General features: G+C 38.3%; 4 protein-coding genes across 11 annotated transcripts in view; 2 read left to right on the top strand and 2 right to left on the bottom strand.

Moving 5' to 3' along the window:
- The window catches only part of LOC139821550 (uncharacterized), a 54,239-nt gene that overhangs the window by 7,399 nt on the left and 22,621 nt on the right, over window positions 1-24,219 (top strand). For 2 of the 6 annotated variants that reach the window (XR_011734288.1, XM_071792676.1), the window contains exons 1-6: window positions 4,576-4,839; window positions 5,045-5,241; window positions 5,317-5,380; window positions 5,500-5,721; window positions 7,055-7,349; window positions 7,439-7,492. The exons of 3 other annotated variants lie outside the window; for them this stretch is intronic. The gene's annotated coding sequence lies outside the window, so the exon portion shown is untranslated. Of the gene's footprint in view, window positions 1-4,575; window positions 4,840-5,044; window positions 5,242-5,316; window positions 5,381-5,499; window positions 5,722-7,054; window positions 7,350-7,438; window positions 7,493-24,219 lie in introns of those variants that run through there. One more of the 6 variants, XR_011734285.1, reaches the window with a different exon arrangement.
- Window positions 1,876-4,259, bottom strand: LOC139821551 (uncharacterized). 3 transcript variants are annotated; one of them, XM_071792679.1, is made up of 5 exons: window positions 4,118-4,259; window positions 3,721-3,793; window positions 3,282-3,618; window positions 2,224-2,698; window positions 1,876-2,121 (listed from the first exon to the last, which is right to left on the bottom strand). In XM_071792679.1, the coding sequence occupies exons 2-4, from the start codon at window positions 3,787-3,789 to the stop codon at window positions 2,538-2,540; spliced, it is 567 nt and encodes a 188-aa protein (XP_071648780.1). In that variant the 5' UTR covers window positions 3,790-3,793; window positions 4,118-4,259; the 3' UTR covers window positions 1,876-2,121; window positions 2,224-2,537. The 3 variants fall into 3 exon arrangements, with proteins under 3 accessions (XP_071648780.1, XP_071648778.1, XP_071648779.1); XM_071792678.1 differs by lacking the exon at window positions 4,118-4,259 and having other exon boundaries at window positions 1,877-2,121; window positions 2,224-2,296; window positions 2,494-2,698; window positions 3,721-3,849; XM_071792677.1 differs by lacking the exon at window positions 4,118-4,259 and having other exon boundaries at window positions 3,721-3,849.
- Window positions 14,566-15,865, top strand: LOC139822276 (protein GVQW3-like). Its single transcript, XM_071793893.1, has 2 exons — window positions 14,566-15,207; window positions 15,621-15,865. The coding sequence occupies exons 1-2, from the start codon at window positions 14,796-14,798 to the stop codon at window positions 15,863-15,865; spliced, it is 657 nt and encodes a 218-aa protein (XP_071649994.1). The 5' UTR covers window positions 14,566-14,795.
- LOC139821549 (T-box protein 2-like) lies at window positions 18,122-23,272 on the bottom strand. Its single transcript, XM_071792672.1, has one exon. It carries the CDS (start codon window positions 20,402-20,404, stop codon window positions 19,556-19,558), a length of 849 nt encoding a protein of 282 aa, XP_071648773.1. The 5' UTR covers window positions 20,405-23,272; the 3' UTR covers window positions 18,122-19,555.

A 24,219-nucleotide genomic window follows, 5' to 3' on the forward strand; every position in this document is an offset into this window, starting at 1 on the left:
GGTAAAAAAAACTAATATTTTGGATATAAAAAGTAAGAATATACATAATAATAGAATTTGGCATTTATGAGTTGTTAAATATATTTCGATTGTTTTTATCATGATTCTTTTTGACAATAAATAAATTAAAGAATAATATGCAAATATTCTTGTGTGTGTGTGTGTGTGTGTGTGTGTGTGTGGGGGGGGAGGGTGCGCGCGTGTACAATACGCGAATAAGTAATACTTAATTCAGCAGAAATATGTAACTTTTTTAAAATTAGCTACATATTCAATTTTTATATGCATTATGACAGTGTATGATCGCATTCTTTGCTTTTAATTATAATTCATATTTTGTTGATGTATTTGGATCTTTCATCGTTAATTTTTATTATTTTATATAAAACACTTTAAATTCGTTGCTGTCGATTTTACCTTAAAATTTTCTTGTGATATATGAGAAAGATAGAAAATTACATTAGGAGTGTAAATATATCATAATCCACTTTCCATGAGAAGGTATAGACATGGACTAGTAGGTACAAAGCAATATGTAGCTGTAGCGATAGATCTTTTTTGATAGGAGTATAAAGGTATATAATACATCTCCCCATAATAAAATGAAATTGATGTATTGATACCCCACGTTGCTCTAATAAAAGTTAATATTTAAATCTCGGCATTGTTACAATATTTATAAAAATTTGGAAAAACTGATTATCTACGTTAATTTATTGTTACATCATTAATGCAAAGATATGGTTTATAAAGACTTTAATACATTCAGTATTTTTTTTTTCAAAACAAAATTATATTTTACATAGATAACATAAATATTAAAAAAATATATATTAAAAAATTCCAGATACTTTAATATTCCTTGTTAGTAAATATAGTCTATGTAAAAAGAATTATATTATAATTATATTATAAGTTTTTTTTGTTCTTATAATTTATCATTAAAAACAATATTTAGTTATTTGAACATTTTATTTATTTCGAGTCAATGTTCGAATTTCTCATAACTCCTTTGACTAGATCATTACGTTTCGTTTTATCAGTAATATTATCTGATCCATAAAATCTCGAATATGTAAAAGAATGATGATGATAAACACTTTAATGATATGCAGTAGAAATATTTCAACGTACATCGCGTTAGATCCTTTATACGATAATTGATTGAATCACTCTTTAAATAGAGAAGCTACTCGAAATAAGATAATTTGTTTTCCGATGTGCTACGAGTTATCGAGCAAGAATCCATTAATTTTTCGTTCACGATTCTATGTTCGGCATGGAAAATTTACGTACAGTAAAAGCTATTTACGAATACGTGACAGAACGATCGAAAAATATGTATAATGAATAAAAAAATGGAGCAGGAAATGTCATATAAAATATATTGATAGACAAGTAAATGGAAGTTGCGCAAAGATGAGAGCTAAATTTATTTTATTCTTTTTTCTCTTAAATCTTTGAACAATCTTATCATATTATTTTGCTTCTTCATAGAGAAAGCTTTGTTTTCATGAAAAAAAATGTTTTCCAATTTTCTTTGCCAATGTGTTTAGAATGTTCTAAAACGTTGAAAAATCATATTTTTACAAAATGTCCGTGTGTGTGTGCGTGTGTGTGTGTACAACGTTGATGTCCATAGTTGCTCTAATTTCCGCAAATTTTGAGATATCGGACTATTTCTACGTTTATTATATTCTTCAGTCTTTTCTACCCCTCGTTCATATATAATTTTTTAATATTTGGTTGATTAGACCCAGCTTTATACGCGATCAAAAGTCCATAATTTTGATCGCATATATAAAGCTAATTATTTTAAAATGTCTGTGGTTGCTACTTGCACTCTTAAAAACTTAAAGGAAGCAATGTGCAGGTTTCTACTTGCACACTTTTTCTAATATACTTCGGATATTTTTCGAAATATTTATATATACTACGAATTTGTAGTTTTTTTCTGGGGCCTGCCTCGAGCGCCTTAATTATAATATTTCGTATTTCCTCTGCGGTAAGTGGAGTTGCATGATTTACACGGTCGTGTAGATCACTAGCATCACTATGTGCCATAGGGTCTGTACATCGAGACGCACCATCGGAGACATTGCTACCTTTAGCGGATTCCAACTGTATCACAAAAGTATCGTTTCTTATAATATTTCCATTTTGTCATAACAAGCTATAAGAATTTAAATAGTATTTATTAAAAAAGATATTTTTAAATCTTACCCAAGAGACAACTCGGCCGTTGGCAGAGCATGGCAGAGGATCATCGTCATCGACTATCTCTTCTTTTACCTCACTAGAATAGAAAAAGTGCTTTGTATAAGTATAAATGTTGAAACTAATGACTTTCTCAATCGCAATTAAAGACTAACAAATATATCACATACAGATTTTAATAATTATTCTTTTTATGTATCCCAATTTACAAGTCTACCTGTGTGTGTGTGTGTGTGTGTGTGTGTGTGTGTGTGTGTGTGTCGTGTTGACATTTACCCAAATTCATCGTCCATTGTCCTGAAGAAGTACTTGTAAATTGGTCAATTTAAATAAACCTTGAAATCGGCTAGAGTGACGCTTCCCGGCGGTTTTTTAAGTTTTATTCGATAAGGCGTCTTCTCTTTGTCCACGTAATAAATAATCACTGTTTCTTCCATTGTCGGAGTACGTTCCCGCATCCTTCTCCTTTCGTCTGGCCTTTCTGCAAAACGAGAAAGCGGTCGCACGGTCAGTGAGACAATTCCACTGGTTTACTAGTTATTCACTAGTTGATACGCATATCAAGCGATTGGTGTAAACTAGGCCATATAGTCAAGAAGGCGCCCCCGTAGAGTAATTTCCCATCGCCGAACAAGATAACGCGACGGAGCGCGGCGGCGCGTCGCATCGCGGAAATGGAAAGAAGGTGATGGAGCGTGTCTCGCGCGAACGGTGCGTCGTAGCGCAAAATTGCAAGGTACGCACTTATCGCTTTTCAACGCGGTACGCGAATCCACGGTAGTTGATCGCGTCCGACTTTTTTCTTTCAACCAGTCGTTAGGCCCGATATCACAGTTTCCGATTAACGCGATTCTCCGATTAAACTCACTCTTGGTCTATTTCTAGGGAGGGGGACAGTTAGAAAGAGACGCAGAGTCAGACTTTAAATGTGAAAACTTATGAATACTCTTAATATATTTTATCTTATCCAATTTTTGCGCGGAACATCGTAATAGAGATAAAGTAGTTTTGATAACAATATATCATAACGTATTAGAAAGTGAACATTTTTTGAATGTACTCACCTTGTAATATCCAATATCGACCTCGTCCTGGTCCTCTTCTTCCTAATTTAAATAAATGTTTGTTATCTTTATCTGAAAGTTCTCTTCTTAGTCTGTCTTTCCATTTAATTTTTCTAATAAATCTCGGATAATTCTCTTCAGCATAATCGTATATTTTCGAAATTTGCAATTTCTTTTTAGGCTCTGCCTCGAGCGCCTCAATCAAAATTTTTAGTGCTTCCTTTTTGGTAATTGGAGATGCAGCATGATCTACATTATCACTATCATCACTATGTGTCATAGGGTCTGTACATCGAGACGCACCATCGGAGACATTGCTACCTTTAGCGGATTGCAACTGTATTACAAAAGTATCGTTTCATATAATATTTCCATTTTGTCATAACAAGCTGTAGGAATTTAAATAGTATTTATTAAAAAAGATATTTTTAAATCTTACGTAAGAGACAACTCGGCCGTTGGCAGAGAGTGGCAGATGATCATCGTCATCGACTATCTCTTTTTTCATCTCACTAGAATAGATAAAATGCTTTGTATAAGTATAAATGTTGAAACTAATGACTTTCTCAATCGCAATTAAAGACTAACAAATATATCACATACAGATTTTAATAATTATTCTTTTCATGTATCCCAATTTACAAGTTTACCTGTGTGTGTGTGTGTGTGTGTGTGTGTGTGTGTGTGTGTGTGTGTGTGTGTGTGTGTGTGCGTGTGCGCGCGCGCGTGCGCGCGTGCACGCCTGCGCGTGTGTGTGTGTGTCGTGTTGACATTTACCCAAATTCATCGTCCATTGTCCTGAAAAAGTACTTGTAAATTGGTCAATTTAAATAAACCTTGAAATCGGCTAGAGTGACGCTTCCCGGCGGTTTTTTAAGTTTTATCCGATAATGCGTCTTCTCTTTGTCCACGTAATAAATAATCACTGTTTCTTCCATTGTCGGCGTACGTTCCCGCATCCTTCTCCTTTCGTCTGGCCTTTCTGCAAAACGAGAAAGCGGTCGCACGGTCAGTGAGACAATTCCACTGGTTTACTAGTTATTCACTAGTTGATACGCATATCAAGCGATTGGTGTAAACTAGGCCATATAGTCAAGAAGGCGCCCCCGTAGAGTAATTTCCCATCGCCGAACAAGATAACGCGACGGAGCGCGGCGGCGCGTCGCATCGCGGAAATGGAAAGAAGGTGATGGAGCGTATGTCTCGCGCGAACGGTGCGTCGTAGCGCAAAATTGCAAGGTACGCACTTATCGCTTTTCAACGCGGTACGCGAATCCACGGTAGTTGATCGCGTCCGACTTTTTTCTTTCAACCAGTCGTTAGGCCCGATATCACAGTCTCCGATTAACGCGATTCTCCGATTAAACTCACTCTTGGTCTATTTATAGGGAGGGGGACAGTTAGAAAGAGACGCAGAGTCAGTTTTATCGCAGGATCACGTTAATCGGAGACTGTGATATCGGCCCTTAATCTTTTTCTTATTTTGCAGCGTATCAGGAGGATCTTAGGCGATAATACCCAGACGATATAACACCACTATAGTGTTTCGGATGTCAAGGTTAAGTATTTAATCGTTATTATTTTTTTACAGTTAGCCCCTCGCACAATAGGCGATAGCGAGATAGCGACAGCGATAAAGTTTCCGACAAAGCTATACCTTTGTCGGCAACTTTGTCGCTGTCGCGCTATCGCTATCTCGCTATCACCTATCGCGCAAGGGACTTTAGGTACAAACAAATTTATTATGATTATCATTCGTACAGATGACCGTGGGGAACGGATCGAATAACGGCAGTGACAGCGACAGCGGCCGCAAAGGTGGAAGCGGCAGCAGGTGCAGCTTCTGCGGCCGTAGCGACTGCCGCACTACCACTAGCTGCAGCAGCAGCAGCAGCAGCCGCCTCAACAGCCGCACCAGCATTAGCAACCACATTGAAATGCACATAAATCCCCCACATATGTATACAATTCAATATTATATTTTTCGTCTACGTAAACCGCGCAATTGTGTATTTGTTTTTACAATTTTTTACAGGACCGATTACGATGGACGAGCAACATTTCACGCCTGGGAGGGAAATGGAGATACACGCATAGTCGTAAGTATAAATTCAACGACGCGTGTGCGTGCGTGCGTGCGTGCGTGCGTGCGTGTGTGTGCGTGTGCCTGTCTCGGTTTCTTTGTCGATTAGCATGTTAATTTTTGTTTCTTTTGCAGCGATACAGTGAGGCGTAACGTGCCGCTCATCCTAGATCCGGCCCCGATCCATGACAATGACGAGGAGGAGGACGAAAACACCGACGATACTTTGTCGGTCTCCTCGTCCCTAGACTTGAACGATCTGGTCTATTGGCCAAACCAAAGTCCTCCAAATGGAGATCGCAACGAGGAGAAGGAGGAGGACGGCGACGTCTTAGAGCCGCCATCGAAGCGTCGACGGTAAGAAAATAATAACTTATCTATTTTTGTTAATTTTTTTTCGTTTAGTGCGTGTACTTAATTAGTTTCGCATCGTTTCAGACTGGAGTAAACAGACGCTTATCATGACTTTTTTTCCATTGTATTTTTCAACGTACTTTTTTTATGTTATACCATATTTTAGTTTTATGTTGTCTTATCATTTATATCATTTTATTTTTTATGTATTTTTGTGTGCGAATAAAATTAAGTATATCTGTCATCATCGCGTGACGTCAGAGGTCAAAATCCCCTTGTATCTTTTCCTTCTCTATTCTAATTTCCCTGTCTTTCCCATTTCCATTCCTCCCCGTCGATGTGGTCGCCACCTTGTCGCGGTGGCGGGGCTTGAGCGTGCGTCACGCCCCTTTGACGCACCGACCAAGGGCGGCCACAATATTGTTTTTCTTTCTTTATTCAAAATAATTACAAGTTTTCGTTAATAAATTTTATCGTTATAAATTTATTTCAAATTATTCAGTCCCCATAGATTATTGGGCAGGTCAGGTTAGAGGCTAGGACATGGAAACATTTTCATACAGTTCTGTCAAGTTTTTTTTTACACTTTCAACCGTTTAGGTACATTTTTATAAGAATGTCAAGTCTTTACAGTTTGTACCGTTCGAAACATTTCTTTCAAATTATTACAAGTCCTTATTATCAATTTATACCGTTTTGAAACCCTCAATTTCACCCCTCATTTATAAAAATACACGTTAGAAATTTGTACCGTTTTTTAGTATTTTTATATAAATATTCTTTTTACAATCGTGTATCATCTTCGGATTATTCTTTAAAAGTATTCCAACTCTTTTTTTACAATTTGTACTCCCATTTCCCGACTTTTGTCTCAAATAATTCTTTTCTTTACAATTTTTTACATCATCGGACTATTCTTTCAAATTGTTCCAACTCCGTTTTTGCAGTTTCTACCATATTTGTACTATTCCTTCAAATTATTCTAACTACCGTTTTTCAATTTTTGCCATTTTCGTACTATTCCTTGAAATTATTCCAACTACCGTTTTTTAATTTTTTCAATTTTCGGACTAATGTTAAAAATTGTCTCCTTTTTTACAATTTATACGGTTTTTAAATTTTTATAAAATTATTCCGTCTCGTTAACAATTTCTCTCATTTCCGGTATCATTCTTCAACATTATTCCGATACATCGTTGGCTTTCAACGAGACAAAAGTGTGCTCTCATTGGCTGACGGTCGCGCGCAATTGAAGCATTTCGTTGAAACCATATAAATCTCGTCGAAATAACGTTATCGCGCCCGGAATTGACGTCCCCCCATCGTCATCGAGCAGGCGCCGTGCTCATCGTCCGAGCGGATCAACAACTTGATCCAGCAAGAGTTGCAACGTTTTTTACGTCGGTCGCGGGAGGTGGAGCAACGTTTTTTACGTCGGTCGCAGGAGGTGAAGCGACGCCGTCGGCAGCGGCGCCGGCAGCTGAGACAGCGTCGACGGCAGATGAGACAGCGTCGACGGCAGCTGAGACAGCGTCGATGGCGGGAGCGGCAGGAGCGGCGGCAGGCTTACAGGGAGGAGCTCCTGCAGCGTCAGCGGGCCAACAAGGAGCAGGAGCGCCGTTCTTCGTAGGGTAAGTGTGCAAAATGACAGTTGGCTACGTATCGCGCGCGTTTCACGTTTTTTTACGTGTTTCTTTACGTTTCTTTACATTTATTTCAGGCCTCGCACAAGAGAAAACGGATGGATATATATATACACGGAGAAAATTTTATAGTAAATATTACTACGGTGTCGCACTAGCTGCGGACCATCGAGGAATTTTAAGTTAAATTACTATGTTTATGGTAAAAATTACGTTATTTAATCGTTTTTAAAACAATAATTATAGTATTTTAACTTGAAATTCCTCGATGGTCCGCAGCTAGTGCGACACCATAGCAATATTTACTATAAAATTTTCTCCGTGTATATGTTATGTATATATATATATATATATATATATATATACACATATATATATATATATATATATATATATATGTAGATTATATATTATATATTATGTAACGTATACATTTAATTGTCTAAGATAGATTTCATTTTATTTTTTATCATAATATATAAATTTCTTGTGGCCTTCGGGCCGTTCGTTGTCCCAATCGCCGGTAGGAGAAGGCGACTCCGACTTCAAACGCCCGGTCGGCCGGGACCGTTAGGCCTAGAGGAAGGAAAACCTCGATAAAAAACCACTGCGCCCGAGCCGCAGCGGGTTGCGGGTTCCAAAAGAAAAAATGACTGATTACAATTACGACCAATACCCTTTGAGCCCCAAAGAGGGCTGCCAACTGGACGAAACGCGGGCGCTTGTTCACGTTCCGTCTACATTTACAACGGCGACGAGTAGTAACCGTCGTCCTCGCGGTCTGCTGCCGCCACCACAGCCGCTGCCGACGTCTATTCAGACTTAGACGCGATACTGGAATATCCAGAAACGGCGCGAGAACGCCACCAACGTCACCGGCAACAGCGTAAAATGCGACAACGCCAAACACAGCAGCAACAACGGCGATTGCCGACAGTTGTATCGTCGCTCGCCATTCCTCGCTCGAGGAAATCCCATCTTCCGCGACCCGGTCAGTCGTCGGAACAACGGAATCGCATGAAAGAACAACGTCTGAGAGAAGCCCAGACCTTTCTACAAAAGTATTATCCTGTACCAACCTTCTTGAAAAAGCCCGCTCAAGAACCTCTTCCCGGGACGTCCCGGAAACCGGAAGCAGAACCGGAAGCAAAACCGGGGTCGGAAACGTCATCCGACGAATGGAAATCGGAACCGGAATAAATTCCTACACCACCGCCACCGCCACCGCCACCGCCGGCAAGCGTAAGCTCTCTTTCGAGCTTGAGTTCGAACGACAAACAGGTGGAATCTCGATCAAATCCCGCAGAACCCGTTGCAAACTTAATGGACCTATTAAATCCGCGTACGGTACAACTCAACTACGCTTCCAGAGAGAACATTGTCATGAAAGGCGACATTGATTCCATCCTAATATCGTGTTACACGATAGTGCCCTCCTAACGTCTTCAATGGGGCGTCTTTATTGATTACTAGCAACTTTTCTGCTTTCTCTTCCATAAGCTTCTGCTACTCTCTTCCATAAGCTGACTCGAAACCGTTGAAACCTGATCTAAAAAACTGGCAAATGATCGAGGAGGCGATCAATTCAACGCGGAAAAAAATGACTTTAAAACAAATTGAAGAATACATCATAGAATATTATGTTTATTACGAAACAAAGAACAAAGTGATGTGGAAACGTGTAGTACGTAATACTTTGACTGAAAATTCAAAGTTCATAAAAACACAAAAAGTTGGGATAGGTTATTTATGGAGAATTTGTCCTAATAGAAGACAGAATAGACAAAGAAAAAATTATACAAAGAAAAGCTGTTGTTATCCTAGACAATCTAGCCGAGACTCTAACCCAATGGGGAACTCACCCCTTCACGATCACCGCTTTTCCAGGTGGATGTGTGGAGGAAGAGAGAGTATCGGCGATACCGTGTGGGATTACTAGTCCCCCATCAGGTGCCTCCCCAGGTGGCGGAATGGGGAAAGCTTCCCAGATATTGGTGGTACCGAGAAAATAAAATACTCGGGGTAGACCAAAAAACTAGCGCAGGGTAGTGGCAGCTGGCTATCAGAACCGTGGCGAGGAACAAAACTAAAGAATGCAGAACAAAAATGAATATGATTATCCTTTAACCCCGGAAGAAGGCTGCCAAGTCGGCAAAACGTTTGCGCAAGTCCACGCTCCATCTACAAGTACGACGACGAGTAACCGTCGTCCTACTCGCGGTCTACTGCCGCCACCGCTGCCGCCGCCGTCGACGTCTATTGCAGACTTAGACGCGATATTTACTGGAACTACTATCCAGAAACGACGCAAGAACGTCACCAATGTCACCGGCAACAGCGTAAAATGCGACAACGCCATACACAGCAGCAACAACGGCAATTGCCGACAGTTGTGTCGTTGTTCACCTTACCTTGCTCGAGGAAATCAATCCCTTCTTCCGCGACCCGGCCTATCGTGGCAACAACGGCATAAAAGAACGCATAAAAGAACAACGTCTGAGAGAAGCTCAGGCCTTTCTACAAATTATCCTGCACCAACCTTGAAAAAGCCCACTCAAGAACCTCTTCCCGGAACGTCCCGGGAACCGGAAGCAGAACCGGATTCGGAAATGTCATCCGACGAATGGGAATCGGAATCGGAACGAGTTGCTACACCACCGCAACCGCCGACAAGTGTAAGCTCTCGTTCGAGCTTGAGTGCGATCAACGAACTGGTAAAATCTCGATCGAGTCCCGCAGAACCCAAACTTAACGGACCTGTTAAATCCGCGTACAGTACAACTCGACTACGCTTCCGGAGAAGACATTGTTATGGAAGGCGACATTGATTCCACCCTAATATCGGGCCCGACGGCCTTACATAACGGGTGCGACGCGGGAGAAGAGATTGGCGAAATTGCGCATTTACAAGCGACAAGCAGCGTGGATTATCGGCCAGGAAGAAAGCGGCGGTACTCACGGGAGGAAACACATCCAACTGACGTTTGGATTTAAGAATCAAAGATATTTCTCTGCCGTACAGAAGCAATTTCCCGACGGAACAAACGTCCAAATTACCGAAGATCCAAAGGCAATAATAAGATATTGCTGCGACGTGGACAAAAGAGACGGCGAACTGTTTCAAATGGGCGAAATCCCCAATTTTGACCGTCAAAAAACTCAGGAAACCAACGCAATGTTGATTGAAGCCCGGTCGTCGGGCAGCTACGAGCAGGTGATGAACACGATCGAGTCGCGAAACATTTGCTTCTACATCATGAACCAGAAAAAATTGGCCACATATTTCACGAATTATTTTTCCGAATGCAAAAAAGGATTATATGCACCCGAAGACTTTTCGTTGCCCTTGATTGACTTTCCGGCGAAAAAACGGTCATATTCGTCGGACCGGTAAGTCGTTTTGTGTTTATTTTTATAAGAGGAGGCTTCTATCAGAGATGATTTTCATTGCGAGACAGAGAAATGGTCTCAATTTGCAAACAGACACAGACAATCTTCATCATTCGTACCTGCCGATCATAAACAAGTTACCAAAAATCTAATAACAATGCGTCATGTTTGTAAATTCTGTACCATTTGACCTGTGTTATAACGTTCAGTATTCGGTTGTTACTCGATACGGACGGTTCTTCCCACGAATGAGAGAGGTGAGTTTCCTCTGCGTCAAATTTTATCAAAAAAAGTGACGAAGTGATAAAGAATATAATATTTAGGTGTTGATTACACCATTCCTATGGCGGAAACCAGTAGGAGACGGTAGCACTTTCCATTTCCATTCGTCGGATGAATACTGTTCGGCTCGCGACTGCCACAACACCATGTAAGCTCCTCGCTGTATTTTTTATAAAAAAAGACACGATACTGTTACGAAATAACCTTTGTATCTTTTATGCGAAATATTTATTGTACCCTTTGTATTCAGATGCTGAAGATGGTCCAATCCGGGACCGAAACGTTCAATATTTAATAAATATATGAGAAGAAATAAATATCATTGTCATTAATCTTCGCACCGTGAACGGCGAACGGCTCTCAATTACGTTTCTACATTATTAGATTTCCAAACAGAGCCTTTTTACATATATATATGTAAAGTTTATATATATATATATATATATATATATATGTACGTTGTTCATGTTTACAGACTAGAATCGGAAAAACTCAATTCGCACTAACGCACTTTCAACATCCAATTATAATCAGGGGCAAGCAGAACTAGAACAGATTCAAAGAAAGAATCACCGACGGGATAATCCTGGACGACATGGCCTTTCGCAATTGGGTCCCCGAAACACTATTGCATACGATGGAGCGAGAAACGGCCTATATGCAAGATGTAAAATATGGAGCCGTCAGAGTGCCGGCTGGACTGCGCAAAATTGTATGTCTAAATAGTATGAACGTGATTTGGCCGGAAAAAATATTGGCTTGCACGAAAGAGGCAATCGAAGCCCGAATTCAAATATACAATTTCGACAGACCGCTGTTTACCGCAAAACGAAAGTCAAATCACTTGGATGGTGAATGTGGTAGCAGCATACATATACTATTTCCACATAAATATCAATTATTGGTCTATTAGTACTCAAAACAACTGCTATATTCTTCAACATTTTTTTGTTTATAACTCTTTAATAAACAATGATCGCCGGCTAAAACCTTCTGAAGGTCACTCAGGAGAGTGACCTTGACAACATATGTCAAGGTCAAGATCATCGATGAGGTGCGACCTTTTATGCATATTTACCACAGAAAAAAGCCATATTTGATATTAAGATATATATTCAAAGAATTAATTACAAAATTATGAGCGACAATTTTGACAAAAATTCCAAAATAGATTTAGCAGAAGTAGACTCAAAGCAGAGAACCACTTTCGCAAGCAAAATTAAGAAATTTATTGATAAGAGAACTAAAAAAACAATTACAACTGAATCTGGCACACATCCTAACATATTTTCAGCAGTCAATATCAGCAACAGAATTGAAAAATGTTACAGCAAGTTCGAGTTCTACCTTATGGATTACAAAAAAAAAAAAGTTGTAGTATAAGTAGCAAGGAGGAAGAAGAAGAGAATAAAGACACATTAATTAGGAAAGAAGAAAGAACGAAAAAATATAATCAGAGACGTTAAAAAACAATAGCATCATTGCAGATCAATCCAGCACAACATTAAACCCAGATTTAACAGGATCAATTCGAACAGAATCAATCTCTGCAAAATCATTATCAGCCACAAGACTGGAAATAGATCCGCCAAGTTCGAGTTCATGGATTACTGAAAATAGTATATCTGTAAAGAACAAAGAAAAAGAGAAAAGGCGTAAAAAAAACATTAGAGAGAAAAAAGAGAAAAAAGGACAAAGTAAAAGAAATGATAAAAACCGGAACTGAACCGATATTTTCGTTCGGCCAAGTCCCTCTTAAATCTTTGTACTTCGTGAGACCAGTTTCTTTAATAACAAATTCAGCAGCTTTATGCATGAGTTCGACGAAAGTGGTGCCCCTTTTAGAGCTACTTTGACCAAGCACCGATTAACTTAATCATTGATTAGTCCATTGGAAATGAGTGAAATGACCAATCGCATTTGCTCACGAAGCAGATAAACAGTACATTATTGAAGACCGTGAAGCAGCTATAGAAGCAATTGAATTAAATAAATAAAATGTTGATTAAACAACGTGCAAATTCATAATTTGCATACTTAAAAACTGTGAGAAAGTAATGTTTAAATTTATAATTTGCACCAAGGACCTGGACCGGACAGGAACCGAAACCAAAAACCGTATCCGATATTTTTGTCGAACCGGAACCGTAAACCGTATGAAAAATTTATAAAACCTATAGGACCAAAATCAAAACCGATACCGTTAGAAATCATATCTTCAAAAAAATTAAGACCAGAAGATAAAGAAAAAGCAAAATATGTTGTTGAAGAAAACATTGCTTTTGAAAAAAATAAGTTATGTAGAGGCGCGTTGATTAATTTTGACCAAGATGATATTAGTCTTTGTTCATGTTACGTTATTATCTTCCAATATTATTTCTAGATTCAGAATTTAAAACTGATGTTTTATACAAAGAAGCAAATGGTGACAGAGGTCTAGTTAATGATACAAAAAGATTAGAAATAAAACCAAGAAAAGAAAACGTTCAAAAAATCTCGAAAAAAAGCTTAGGAAAAACTTGCAACTTGCACAGAACACTGAAAGAAATCGAAACCGGAACCGATAAGTACATATCTACAAACGAAGTATGCATATAAATCATTCAATTCAATACAAATTTCAATAAGAAAATTTTAATAAACCGGAACCGAAAAAAATTAATTTACAAAATACCAGCCAGAAAGCCGTTTGTCGAATGGAAGAAGAACACTGTACTCCCCGAAAATAAAACGGGGACCATAAGAAAAATTCTTGACACGAAAAAGTATGATTGTAATCAGAATGTCGGTAATTTTTGTGATATACGTTGATAACGACGAGAAACGTGGTGACAACGAGAAAAACGAGGAAATATGCCGCAATAAATGCGCCAAGAAGCTCGAGGAGAAAGAAACGGCGACAAGAGCTTTGGAGGGATTGAAAAGTTTAAAAAACAGATGTCTGTGCTCAAGAACTGTCCGATAAGCTTTGGCTTATCAACAAGCTCAAAAATTTTATCAAGCAGCAGTTTACTCTGACACTATTAATTCATGGACCGAAAATTATAGCCTCTGCTCTATTACCGATAGAGCAAATGTCTGAAGATGCCCAAGAAACAATGAACGAGTACATAAAAAAGTTTCGAGAAGACTTCTCGAGAAAGTGCTCTCGAACAAAAACAATGGAAGATGTTTTTTGCGGCTTATGATCACATCCGATCTATATACTACCTTGATCAAAAAGTTCCCGGAATTTATTTATAAAATGCAAAATACAAGTTTATTCATCGATATTAATATTTTCAAAGAATAAAATAAATTTTCGCCAGTAATAAAATAATATTAATATTAATATTTTCCCCTTCAAAGTACTCTCCAACGACTGCAACGCACTTATGCCAGCGCTTGATCCAATCATCGAAACATTTTTTATACTCGGTGTTCGGTATGGCCATTAGAGCCGTCTTCGATTTTTCCATTATCTCCTCTCGGCTGCTAAAACGCGTTCCCCGTAGTGGTTTTTTTATTCGATTGAACAGAAAGAAGTCGCAGGGAGCCAAATCAGATAAATTCGATGGCTGTTGAATGGTTTCGTTCCGTTCTTGGCCAAAAAGTTCCCGAAATTACCACTGTGTAGCGCTCTCAGTCACCCGATTTGAGTTCTGTTTGTTTTGTTAGATTGGCACAACTGTCCCGCCTAATTTCTCTCTCTCAGCGCTATGCTTAACATTTTTAAAAGTTACACGGCACTGTGCGTGTTTTCGATTTTTTACAATTTAAAAAATGGAATTAAATTTGCAACAACGAGTTTGTATTAAATTTTGCGTTAAAAACGGATTGAATGGTGCGAGGACCTTGGAAATGTTGAAAAAGTGTTTCGGCAACGATACTCTAGAGAAAACAGTCGTTTACCAGTGGCACGAACGTTTCAGAAGTGGTCGTAAGTCCGTCAAAGATGACAAACGCAGTGGCAGGCCGTCAACATCGAAAACCGACGAAAACGTCGATAAAGTGAAAGAAATAGTGGTCAAGAACCGCAAATTAACCATCAGAGAGCTAGCAGAGGACTTGAACATTGCTTATGGATCCGTTCAAGACATTTTAGTTAATGATTTGGGTTTCCGCCGTGTTGCAGCAAAGTTGGTACCGAAAGACCTGAATTTTTTGCAAAAAAGGGACCGCGTTGACATCGCAAAAGACATGATTTCCAAGGCTGAATCCGACTCAACATTCATCAAACGCATCATTACTGGAGACGAGACGTGGGTTTATGAATACGACACGCAATCTAGACATCAGGCGAGTGAATGGCGTGCACCCAATGAGCCCAGACCGAAGAAACTACGCCGTTTTCAATCAAAAAAGAAGGCGATGCTCACGGTTTTCATGGATTACGACGGTGTTGTGCATCAAATTCTTGCCACAAGGTCAGACAGTAAACAAGGAGTATTATTTGGGCGTTACGAGACGGTTGCGTGAAGCAGTTCGCCAAAAGACCGAATTTGTGGGCAAACAACTCGTGGATTTTGCACCATGATAACGCACCGTCGCACAATGCCATCATTATCCGCGACTTTTTGACCAAGAACGGAACAAATACCATCCAACAGCCATCAAATTCACCTGATTTGGCTCCCTGCGACTTCTTTCTGTTCAATCGAATCAAAAAACCACTACGGGGAACGCGTTTTAGCAGCCGAGAGGAGATAATGGAAAAATCGAAGACAGCTCTGATGGCCATACCGAACACCGAGTATAAAAAATGTTTCGAGGATTGGATCAAGCGCTGGCATAAGTGCGTTGCAGTCGATGGAAAGTACTTTGAAGGGGAAAATATTAATATTGATGAATAAACTTGTATTTTGCATTTTATAAATAAATTCCGGGAACTTTTTGATCAAGGTAGTATATATATATATATATATATATATATATATATATATATATATATATAATTTGCGAAAATCTGTCACAAAAAAAATTAAAAACTATCACCAGTTGCCGTACAATTATTGATTCCATCAAACATACAAGCTGCAGAAGAAAGACAAATGCAATGTCTAACAAACTCTGACATGTCTGATGAAAATTCAGATACTGACGAAGATGAGTGTGTGAAGTTCGCACACCTACTTTAATATTTTTTAGTTCTGATTAAAGTTCCAGCTTCTTTTCGAAGAGTATAAGAGTATTTTTATGCTTATAAAAAGAGTTCCGGCGATTAACTCTTTGAAAACGACAATTAAAAAATGGAATCCTAACTTCACACCCAATTTTAAGACCGAATAGTTCTGAATAGCTCATCTGAAGCATTTTGGACGAGTACTAGAGTTCCTGATAAAAAAAAACTTTTTTTAAATTTTTTTCAAAAAACAAAAAAGAAAAGTTTAATTTAAAGTCAAAATAGTTCATATAGCTCATTTGATTCCCTTTGAAAAGTTCTAGAGTTCTTGATAAGTAAAAAACTACAAAACCTTAGAATTGTTTTAAAAAATCATCATCAAAACGCAAATGACATTCACGGAAGACCTTCAAAATCGAATATCTTCTTAAAACTCTCATCAAAACGCCTGCAACTTTACCACTAACTAGTGACGATCCGGCCACTAGTTAAGAATTCAAAGATATTCGAAGATGCAACGGATGAAATTCGACTAAGCCCTGTTTCACACGTATCCGACACTGGACTACTGACGCCGGGTATCCGATCGCGAAGTATATGGATTAATATGGGAGCATTTACACGTTTGTCCGATAGCCGATTTGTGAAAACAAAGAAAATCGATCGGATACCCGGCATCGGTAGTCCGGTGCCGGATACCTACGTGTGAAACAAGTTTAAATCTTTCTGTCCGTAAACGGTACGAACACGGCACGGTTATGTCTAAATCGACCTTAAATCGGAGATATATTCACGGAGAGTTCGTTATACGAGTAATATTAATATAAATCTCGCAGCATCGATATGTACGCGTATAATCGTTTAAAGGTGCGACGATAAGATTATCGTAAACAATATCAACGAATAAAATGCATAATTTAATGCATCGAGTACATTCATGGCGTATTAATAAGTTGAAGAAAATTACGTGCAACGTGCGTAACTTTCTTTCATTTAAAAAGTATAATTTTATGAAATCATAAGAAATTCTTTTTCTATACGGTTAATTCACTGCAAATCCAAGTGTGTTATTTTAACTAAAGCTCTTCTTACACATTTCTTGTCGTTTTGAATAAAGCCATTTAACACAGTTGAACATATTAATATGATTAAACATGTTGATTTAAGGCTCCTACTGGCTCGCGAGCCAACTCCGCGTTTTCGCACAGACAGCGTCACACTTGGCAAAACTGTGAACTATAAGGCGTGAAAAATAACACGTCAAAGCTAATTTATCCTTGCGATTTACAGCGTTATTCTTCATTTTAGTGCAGTGTTTTCACATTTAAAATTATTGCGATAGTGTTAAAATACACCGAAGATATCCACTTTATCGTGATTTAATATGTGCAAGCAAATACTTATTTCAATTCGGCAGCTGTCAAACGGCTTGTTTTCGTTCTTGATTAGGCAACATTCACTTCGACAAATGTGGATTACTATATAAAAGGGGATGTTTCGGTGTATTTTACAAATCTATTTTATCGTTTACACAGGTGGTATTTTATCAAAAAGCATTTTTATTTTAGTGTAAATCACAAGAATTTTCATGATATGTTTTCATAACTTTCTCGCTTCTGACGTCATCAATCCAAGATGGCTGCAGTAAGTGAACAGGAGCCTTAATACGCAACAAAACATGTAAAACGAGCTTCAGTCAAATGTGTCATTTTTAAACGTATATGCGTGTAGAAATAACACACTTAGACTTACAGTGTCTGATAAAACGGCTTGCAATTACAATTAATTACAAAGTATTCTATACATATAGTCATTAGTCTATATACTATATATAAATAAAAAGTGGTATAATTACTATAATTGTCCCTACGCTATTAAATATCAAAAGATAAAATTTAAACCAATACCTTGAGTTAAATAACATTTTGTTCTTTTTAATTACCATGTGTCGAAATTTATTATTTTATAACACAAATAATGTTATTTTAACTCCATTGACTATTCAAATTAATAATTAAATTAACATTGTTTTAGTTAAATTAACCCTTTAGGAACCACACATCGATCCCGTTGGAGTAAAATGTTATAATTTATAAGATAATCTTAAAAAACCGTCCCTGATAAAAGTTTTTTGCTTTTTTTGTTTTTTTTTCTTAATTTACATAATTATGTACACAGGCTCCTAAAAGGTTAACGACATATTGAGTAGCAGAAGTGGTCTTACTTAGCGTGGCTAATACTGGAAGCAAGTTCACGCCGGTGAAACTGGAAACGATCAGTTAGATTACGTGATCGGAGGCACTGTTGGCCGTGTATCAAACCCGCGGCCGACCGACCGGTCGCTCGCAGAATACGCGTTAAGTACGCGATCGCGTATACACGTACTCGTTCTCTCGGACCTACTACCGGTTATCACGCTGGCCACGGCGGCCTCGCTCCCGTCCGCGTTGCGAACAGCGGCAAAACTACTACCTTTTGTAAATCGTGGCAGAAAGGAAAAAAGTGGCAAATCTGTGTTAGAATCCAAAGATTCAAATGGCCTGAAAACTACGGTGGTGCGAGCACTGTCGTTTTATATCGAAGGAGTCAGGCTGTCTTAAGCCATTGATTCTCTGCACGAGTCTCTTTGGGCCTGGAGTCAGAGTCAGTTTCTGGTCTGGTGATGCGAATATATAGCCTCTCCCAGTCAAATCATTCGCTTTAACACCTCCCAGTGGTCTCGCTGAACCGCTGCAATGAGGCTGTTCCGATTCAGTACGGCTCGGTCGCAAGATCTGATGTCGGATGGCCAGCGCGTTCTGCAGTAACCAAGTGGCGTCAATGGCGATCTGACTGCGCCTCTATATAAGAGCCTGTAGTGATACGGACCCAAGTACCGCTGGTGAGTTTCGGAGCCAAGGAAAGTTACGGTTATCTAAAAAGCTCTCGGCTGTCAACCCGTTTGCTCCACAACACGCAATAAATATGAAGAAGTTAAGAATGAATCTTCACGCCTGGGTTCTCGGATGGTCCAGGCAATGCACGCACGATGCGAGATTGATGACTCGGTTAGTGCGAAGACACCCAGTGACTCCGTAGCTGGCTCCTCGAAAGTAGGCGCTAGTTATCGGGTATAGAAACGATTACGCCTCTTGACGCACAAAACTCATGCCACGAGTAGTCGTGGCCCCCAATAGCCTTCTTCCTTCCTCTTCTTTGTAAATTTTATGGCACCTAATCCTCCTCAAGATCACATAACGGCCAAGAACAAGTCAAATATAATAAATACAGACTTGAAAGATTCAATCCAAACTCGGCGCTGATTGCATCAGCAATCTTCAAAAATTATTCAGGACAAAACACGTCCGAATATGTCTATGGTCTCGACGAGACTTACCCCCGGTAACCGTGTCAAATTAAAATAAAAATAAATAGTAATAAGTTATTTCGTGAATGGATATCCATCTGTGTCAAACGCAGTGCACGGACACTGCGTTTTAAGCACGCCCGGCGCCGGGGATCGACTCGCAACGGTGGCGGGATTCGCGTCCGCTTCTCCCACGTTGCAAGGCCGGCCAACTTCGACTCCCCGGCTAAAGTAAAAGATAATCGCATGCTTTAATGGGCTTGGAACCCTTAAGGGAAAGTCGTTCGGCTGATTCGATTCAGAGTCGTAAATCAATGAGACCCTTTCGTCGGGACTGAGATCCGATTGAGCCTGATGATCGATCAAATGATGCTTTTGCTTGAACCGTGACTGACCCATTTCGCAAAAACCCTTCGCGAATAAATTGTTATTGATCTTCAACTTCGTGATGTTCTCGTTTTGGTATGCCGTCACCGCGATAAATTCCGTCTCCTTGAAAGCGAACAACGCGGTTGAATGAGTAAAGAGCTCGTTGTAGTTCTTCGCATCGAAGCAACGAACTATCCAGATCCTAGGAACGTATTTGTACATCGATGTTAATACCACGTTATTATTGGGGTCGTTGATGTTGTTCGTGAGCTTCAATTTATTGAAGCTGATCGGATTGTCCATCCAGTGGCTCCCCGTTGCCAGACTCGGGATGCTTCTATAGCCGAAAAGCTGTTGCGGCTCTGCCGGCCCCGCAAAGCTCCAGTCACTCATATTGCTGTTCTCGCCCCCGTTCTGGTATCCACAGTAATTGTGACGGCGATCGGAGGCCGGTGCTATCTCCATGAGGACATAATAATTCTCACGTTTCTCCAAACCGTTTACATTTATTTGAACGGACGGAAACATGCGCCGACCGCTCTTGGTAATTATCATTTCTGTATTATTCTCGGAGAATTGCTGCCAAAAATTTCAATTAAGCAGCTCCACGTTGACTCCGCGCGGCAATGGGGGTTGAAATACCCATTCGCTTGAATTCATCCTCTCACCTAATTTACGTTGTAGAGCGATCGGTCACTGCGCGAAGAGTGGCGATGCCAGTTGCATATTCAGTTCCAGGAGCATCAGTGCATTGTATAGATCTTGAAGAAACATCGGTGATCGACGGGTGATCGACGTGTCTTCTCCGATACCGTCGGTGTAAGGTATAATGCAAACACGGAACCGGTCAGAACGAACGTCCAAATCACGTGCAGTTGTAGAATGGAACTGAGAAAACCGATTCTCGCCTACCAGTGACCTACCACAAAACGGGATCAGTGCAATCTGCCGAACTAGGCAAACTATATGTGTCGTCGGTCGTTCGGCGCACATGAGACAACTGTGTCCATAAACTTTTTGTCCTTTCTGCCGTGATTCACAAAAAGTAATATATAAGGTAACAAATAACGTTCACGTGATAATTTTAAATGCCATAATCACACTAATCTGTTGAGCCAGTTAAAATAAATATTAACTCATTACGCGTTGTTAATCCATTTGTCGTAACTTTCTCTTTCTTTAATCCTTTAGGGGCCACACATCGATCCCGTTGGAGTAAAATGTTACAAGTTATAAGGTAGTCTTAAAAGACGACCCTGATGAAAGTTTTTTAGTTTTTTTAGTTTTTAATTGTTTTTTTGTTCTTTTTTTAAGTACATAATTATGTACACAGGCCCCTAAAGGATTAAAAATGTTCAGATACTGTCTGTTCCTTTTCCGGGTAATCTCAGTAGAGACATCCTGCACTTCTTCAAGCTTCTCATATATTATACATATTTGCCTTTCCGCTGAATCTCGATCAGTCGAATTCAAGATATTAAGATTCTCTAATAATTCGATAATATTCCAACAACGTTCAGACGAAGGAATTATTAGATTAATGTGTGTACAAATGGCAACAACTGGCTTCTTTTATGTACATTTTACATTAGTGATATATATTGGCGATATTTAGACCCTGATAAAAATATGTGCACGGAAAAAACGGTTTTGCTAAAGTATCTAAAAATTTAGCTAAATATACATCTAATATCTGAAAATAATTTTGTTACACCATTAAAATAATTATAGTAAGTCGCTGAAATATGATTCTGTAAAAAAAATTGACATTTTAGCAATCAGTTCTACATAATTATTTTGATGGATCAACAAAATTATTTTCAGATCTGTATCTAGCTAAATTTTTAGATACTACGAGTACAAAATTCGATTTTGTGAAGCGCAAACGAAAGCCAGACTTGCAGAGTTTCTTATTCACGCATCATGGAAATGCACGCCTTTAATCTACACATACGGAAAGAACGGTTTTCTGTTTAAAAATAATTTTGTTGCACCATTAAAATAATTATAGTAAGTCGCTGAAGTATGATGATAATGCTGTACAAATTTTGATATTTTAGTAATTAGTTTGATTGTTTTACATAATTATTTTAATGATGCAACAAAATTATTTTCAGATCTATATCTAACTAAATTTTTTGATACTTCAGCAAAACCGTTCTTTCCGTGCACTATTCTTCTGTATACTCTTTGCAAATATAGAAAGAAGATATCAAAAAATAAAAATGCGTTAAGTCATTACAATGTTAAATTTACGTAAAAATCCATGTACACGGAAAAACTCGAGATTTTTCTCTCTCTCTCTAACGAAAACTCACGTTTTCACGCCAAATCGCGTGTTACGATATCGTATTAAAACTTATAGCGTTTTCGATTTGCGACTCAAACCGACTTGGGTCGCATCATGTATACAGGATTCTAGCATCACTGACGTGGAATACATACATATCTATGTATGTATTCCACGTCCATTGATGCGACCCGAGTCGGGTCGAGTAGTAAATCGAAAACGCCATTATAATAAACGACTGTTTCGGCCGAACTTCAACCGATGACATAATGTGCGCCTTTAAATATTAAAAAAAAAATACATAATTATACTCAATGTATACAAAATAGAAAACAATAGACGTTTAGCTTGTACACGTAAGTGAATCTCGCGTATCATTAATGTATATTATAGAAGCGTACTTAGCGCCATTTTTTTCACCATTTTTAAAAATAACATTTACGTGGTATCATTAACAAAACGATATTTTCACAAGCTAGTACTATTCAGTATATCCGCTGTAATCTACTTTTCATTAAAAAGTACTCTTTCGTGAATATACTGTATCTATTAATATCTATTAATAAATTTTATATTTAGTAAAAACACAAGATATGCTATCATTTATAAAAACTTATTTAACCGATAAGCTTAAAGATGCAGTTAATTATATGGATTTAATTTTAATTGTCATATACAAATTATTTAATAAAAATTCGAACAACTTCCACTTAAAAATGATTAAATGTCTAATACAAAATCTAAATTTGTAGAATATAAAGTTTATCTTTAATTTTGCATATAATAGAAAAAAGAAAATATCTTATTGATTATTTCGGCTCGTGCGGAAGGAAATTATTTAATTTTCAGATCCAATTAAGGTATAAAGGTACCTATATATCCGGACATTTAAGAATAAGTAAATGTACCAATAGCTGGACACGTACCTATGTCTGGATAACTTTAAAAAAATATAAATTTATGGAAATAAACGTTTGGATACCATAACTAAAGTTTCAAATTGCAAGAAAAAATATTTTTATCTTTGATTTTAATTCGCGTTATATTTATAAATAATAAAGGTGTCCAGATATAGGTACCTACATATGTCCGGGTATTGGTACTTTTAACTTAATTTCTAAATGTTGAGCAAGACATAATATATTAACTTCTTAATGGCTAATTAAGAAGATATTCGACTTTGAAAATGCGACGCGTGAAATTCGACTATTGTAAGTCCGCATTAAAATTTTTTTTGAAAGTTCTAGACGTTCTGATAAGAGTTCCGTTTTTTAGGACAACTAAGAATTCTGAAAGATCGACTATGAAAGAAAGACTATGATCGAAAACGATCCGGTCACTAGTTAAGAAAATATTCGACTTCGAAGGTCTGCCGTAAACGTCATTTGCATAAGTTTTGATAATAATTTTTTAAAACAATTCTAAGGTTTTGGAATGTTTTACTTATCAAGAACTCTAGAACTTTTCGAAAGGAATCAAATAAGCTACTTAGAACTATTCTGATTTAAAATCACTTTTATTTTTTTTTGTTTCTTGAAAAAAATTAAAACATTTTTACTTTTATCAGAAACTCTAGTCGGCGTCAAAAGTCTTCAAATGAGCTATTCAGAACTATCCCGGACGAATCAATGCGTATCCCAGGGCCCCCTCTCCAACGCGAAAAACGCGCCGCGAAGGACACCTGCGGGGTTTTAATCGGTAAGAATCTGACACTCCCCTCGCCTGGCTCCCGAAGGCGGGGGGGTCTTCCCCCTCTTACGGCGAAAGGGCTACCGGTCAGTAATGGCCGGTAGATTTCCCCGCATTAAAAAAAAAAGCTATTCAGAACTATTCAGTTTTGAAGTTAGGTGTAAAGTTAGCACCTCATTGTTTTAATTACCTTTTTCATAGTGTTAATCGCCGGAACTCTTTTTATAAACATAAAAATACTCCTATACTCTTCGAAAAGAAGCTGGAACTCTAATCAGAACTATCGAATTTTATAGAAAAGGTGCCAACTTCACACCCGACGAAGATTTTGATAATAAAATTTAAATAACAATTTTATAAATTTTGTAATTTTTTTTTATTTCAACCATTC

The sequence above is a fragment of the Temnothorax longispinosus genome, chromosome 11 (genome assembly GCF_030848805.1).
Source record: "Temnothorax longispinosus isolate EJ_2023e chromosome 11, Tlon_JGU_v1, whole genome shotgun sequence".
NCBI lineage: Eukaryota > Metazoa > Arthropoda > Insecta > Hymenoptera > Formicidae > Temnothorax > Temnothorax longispinosus.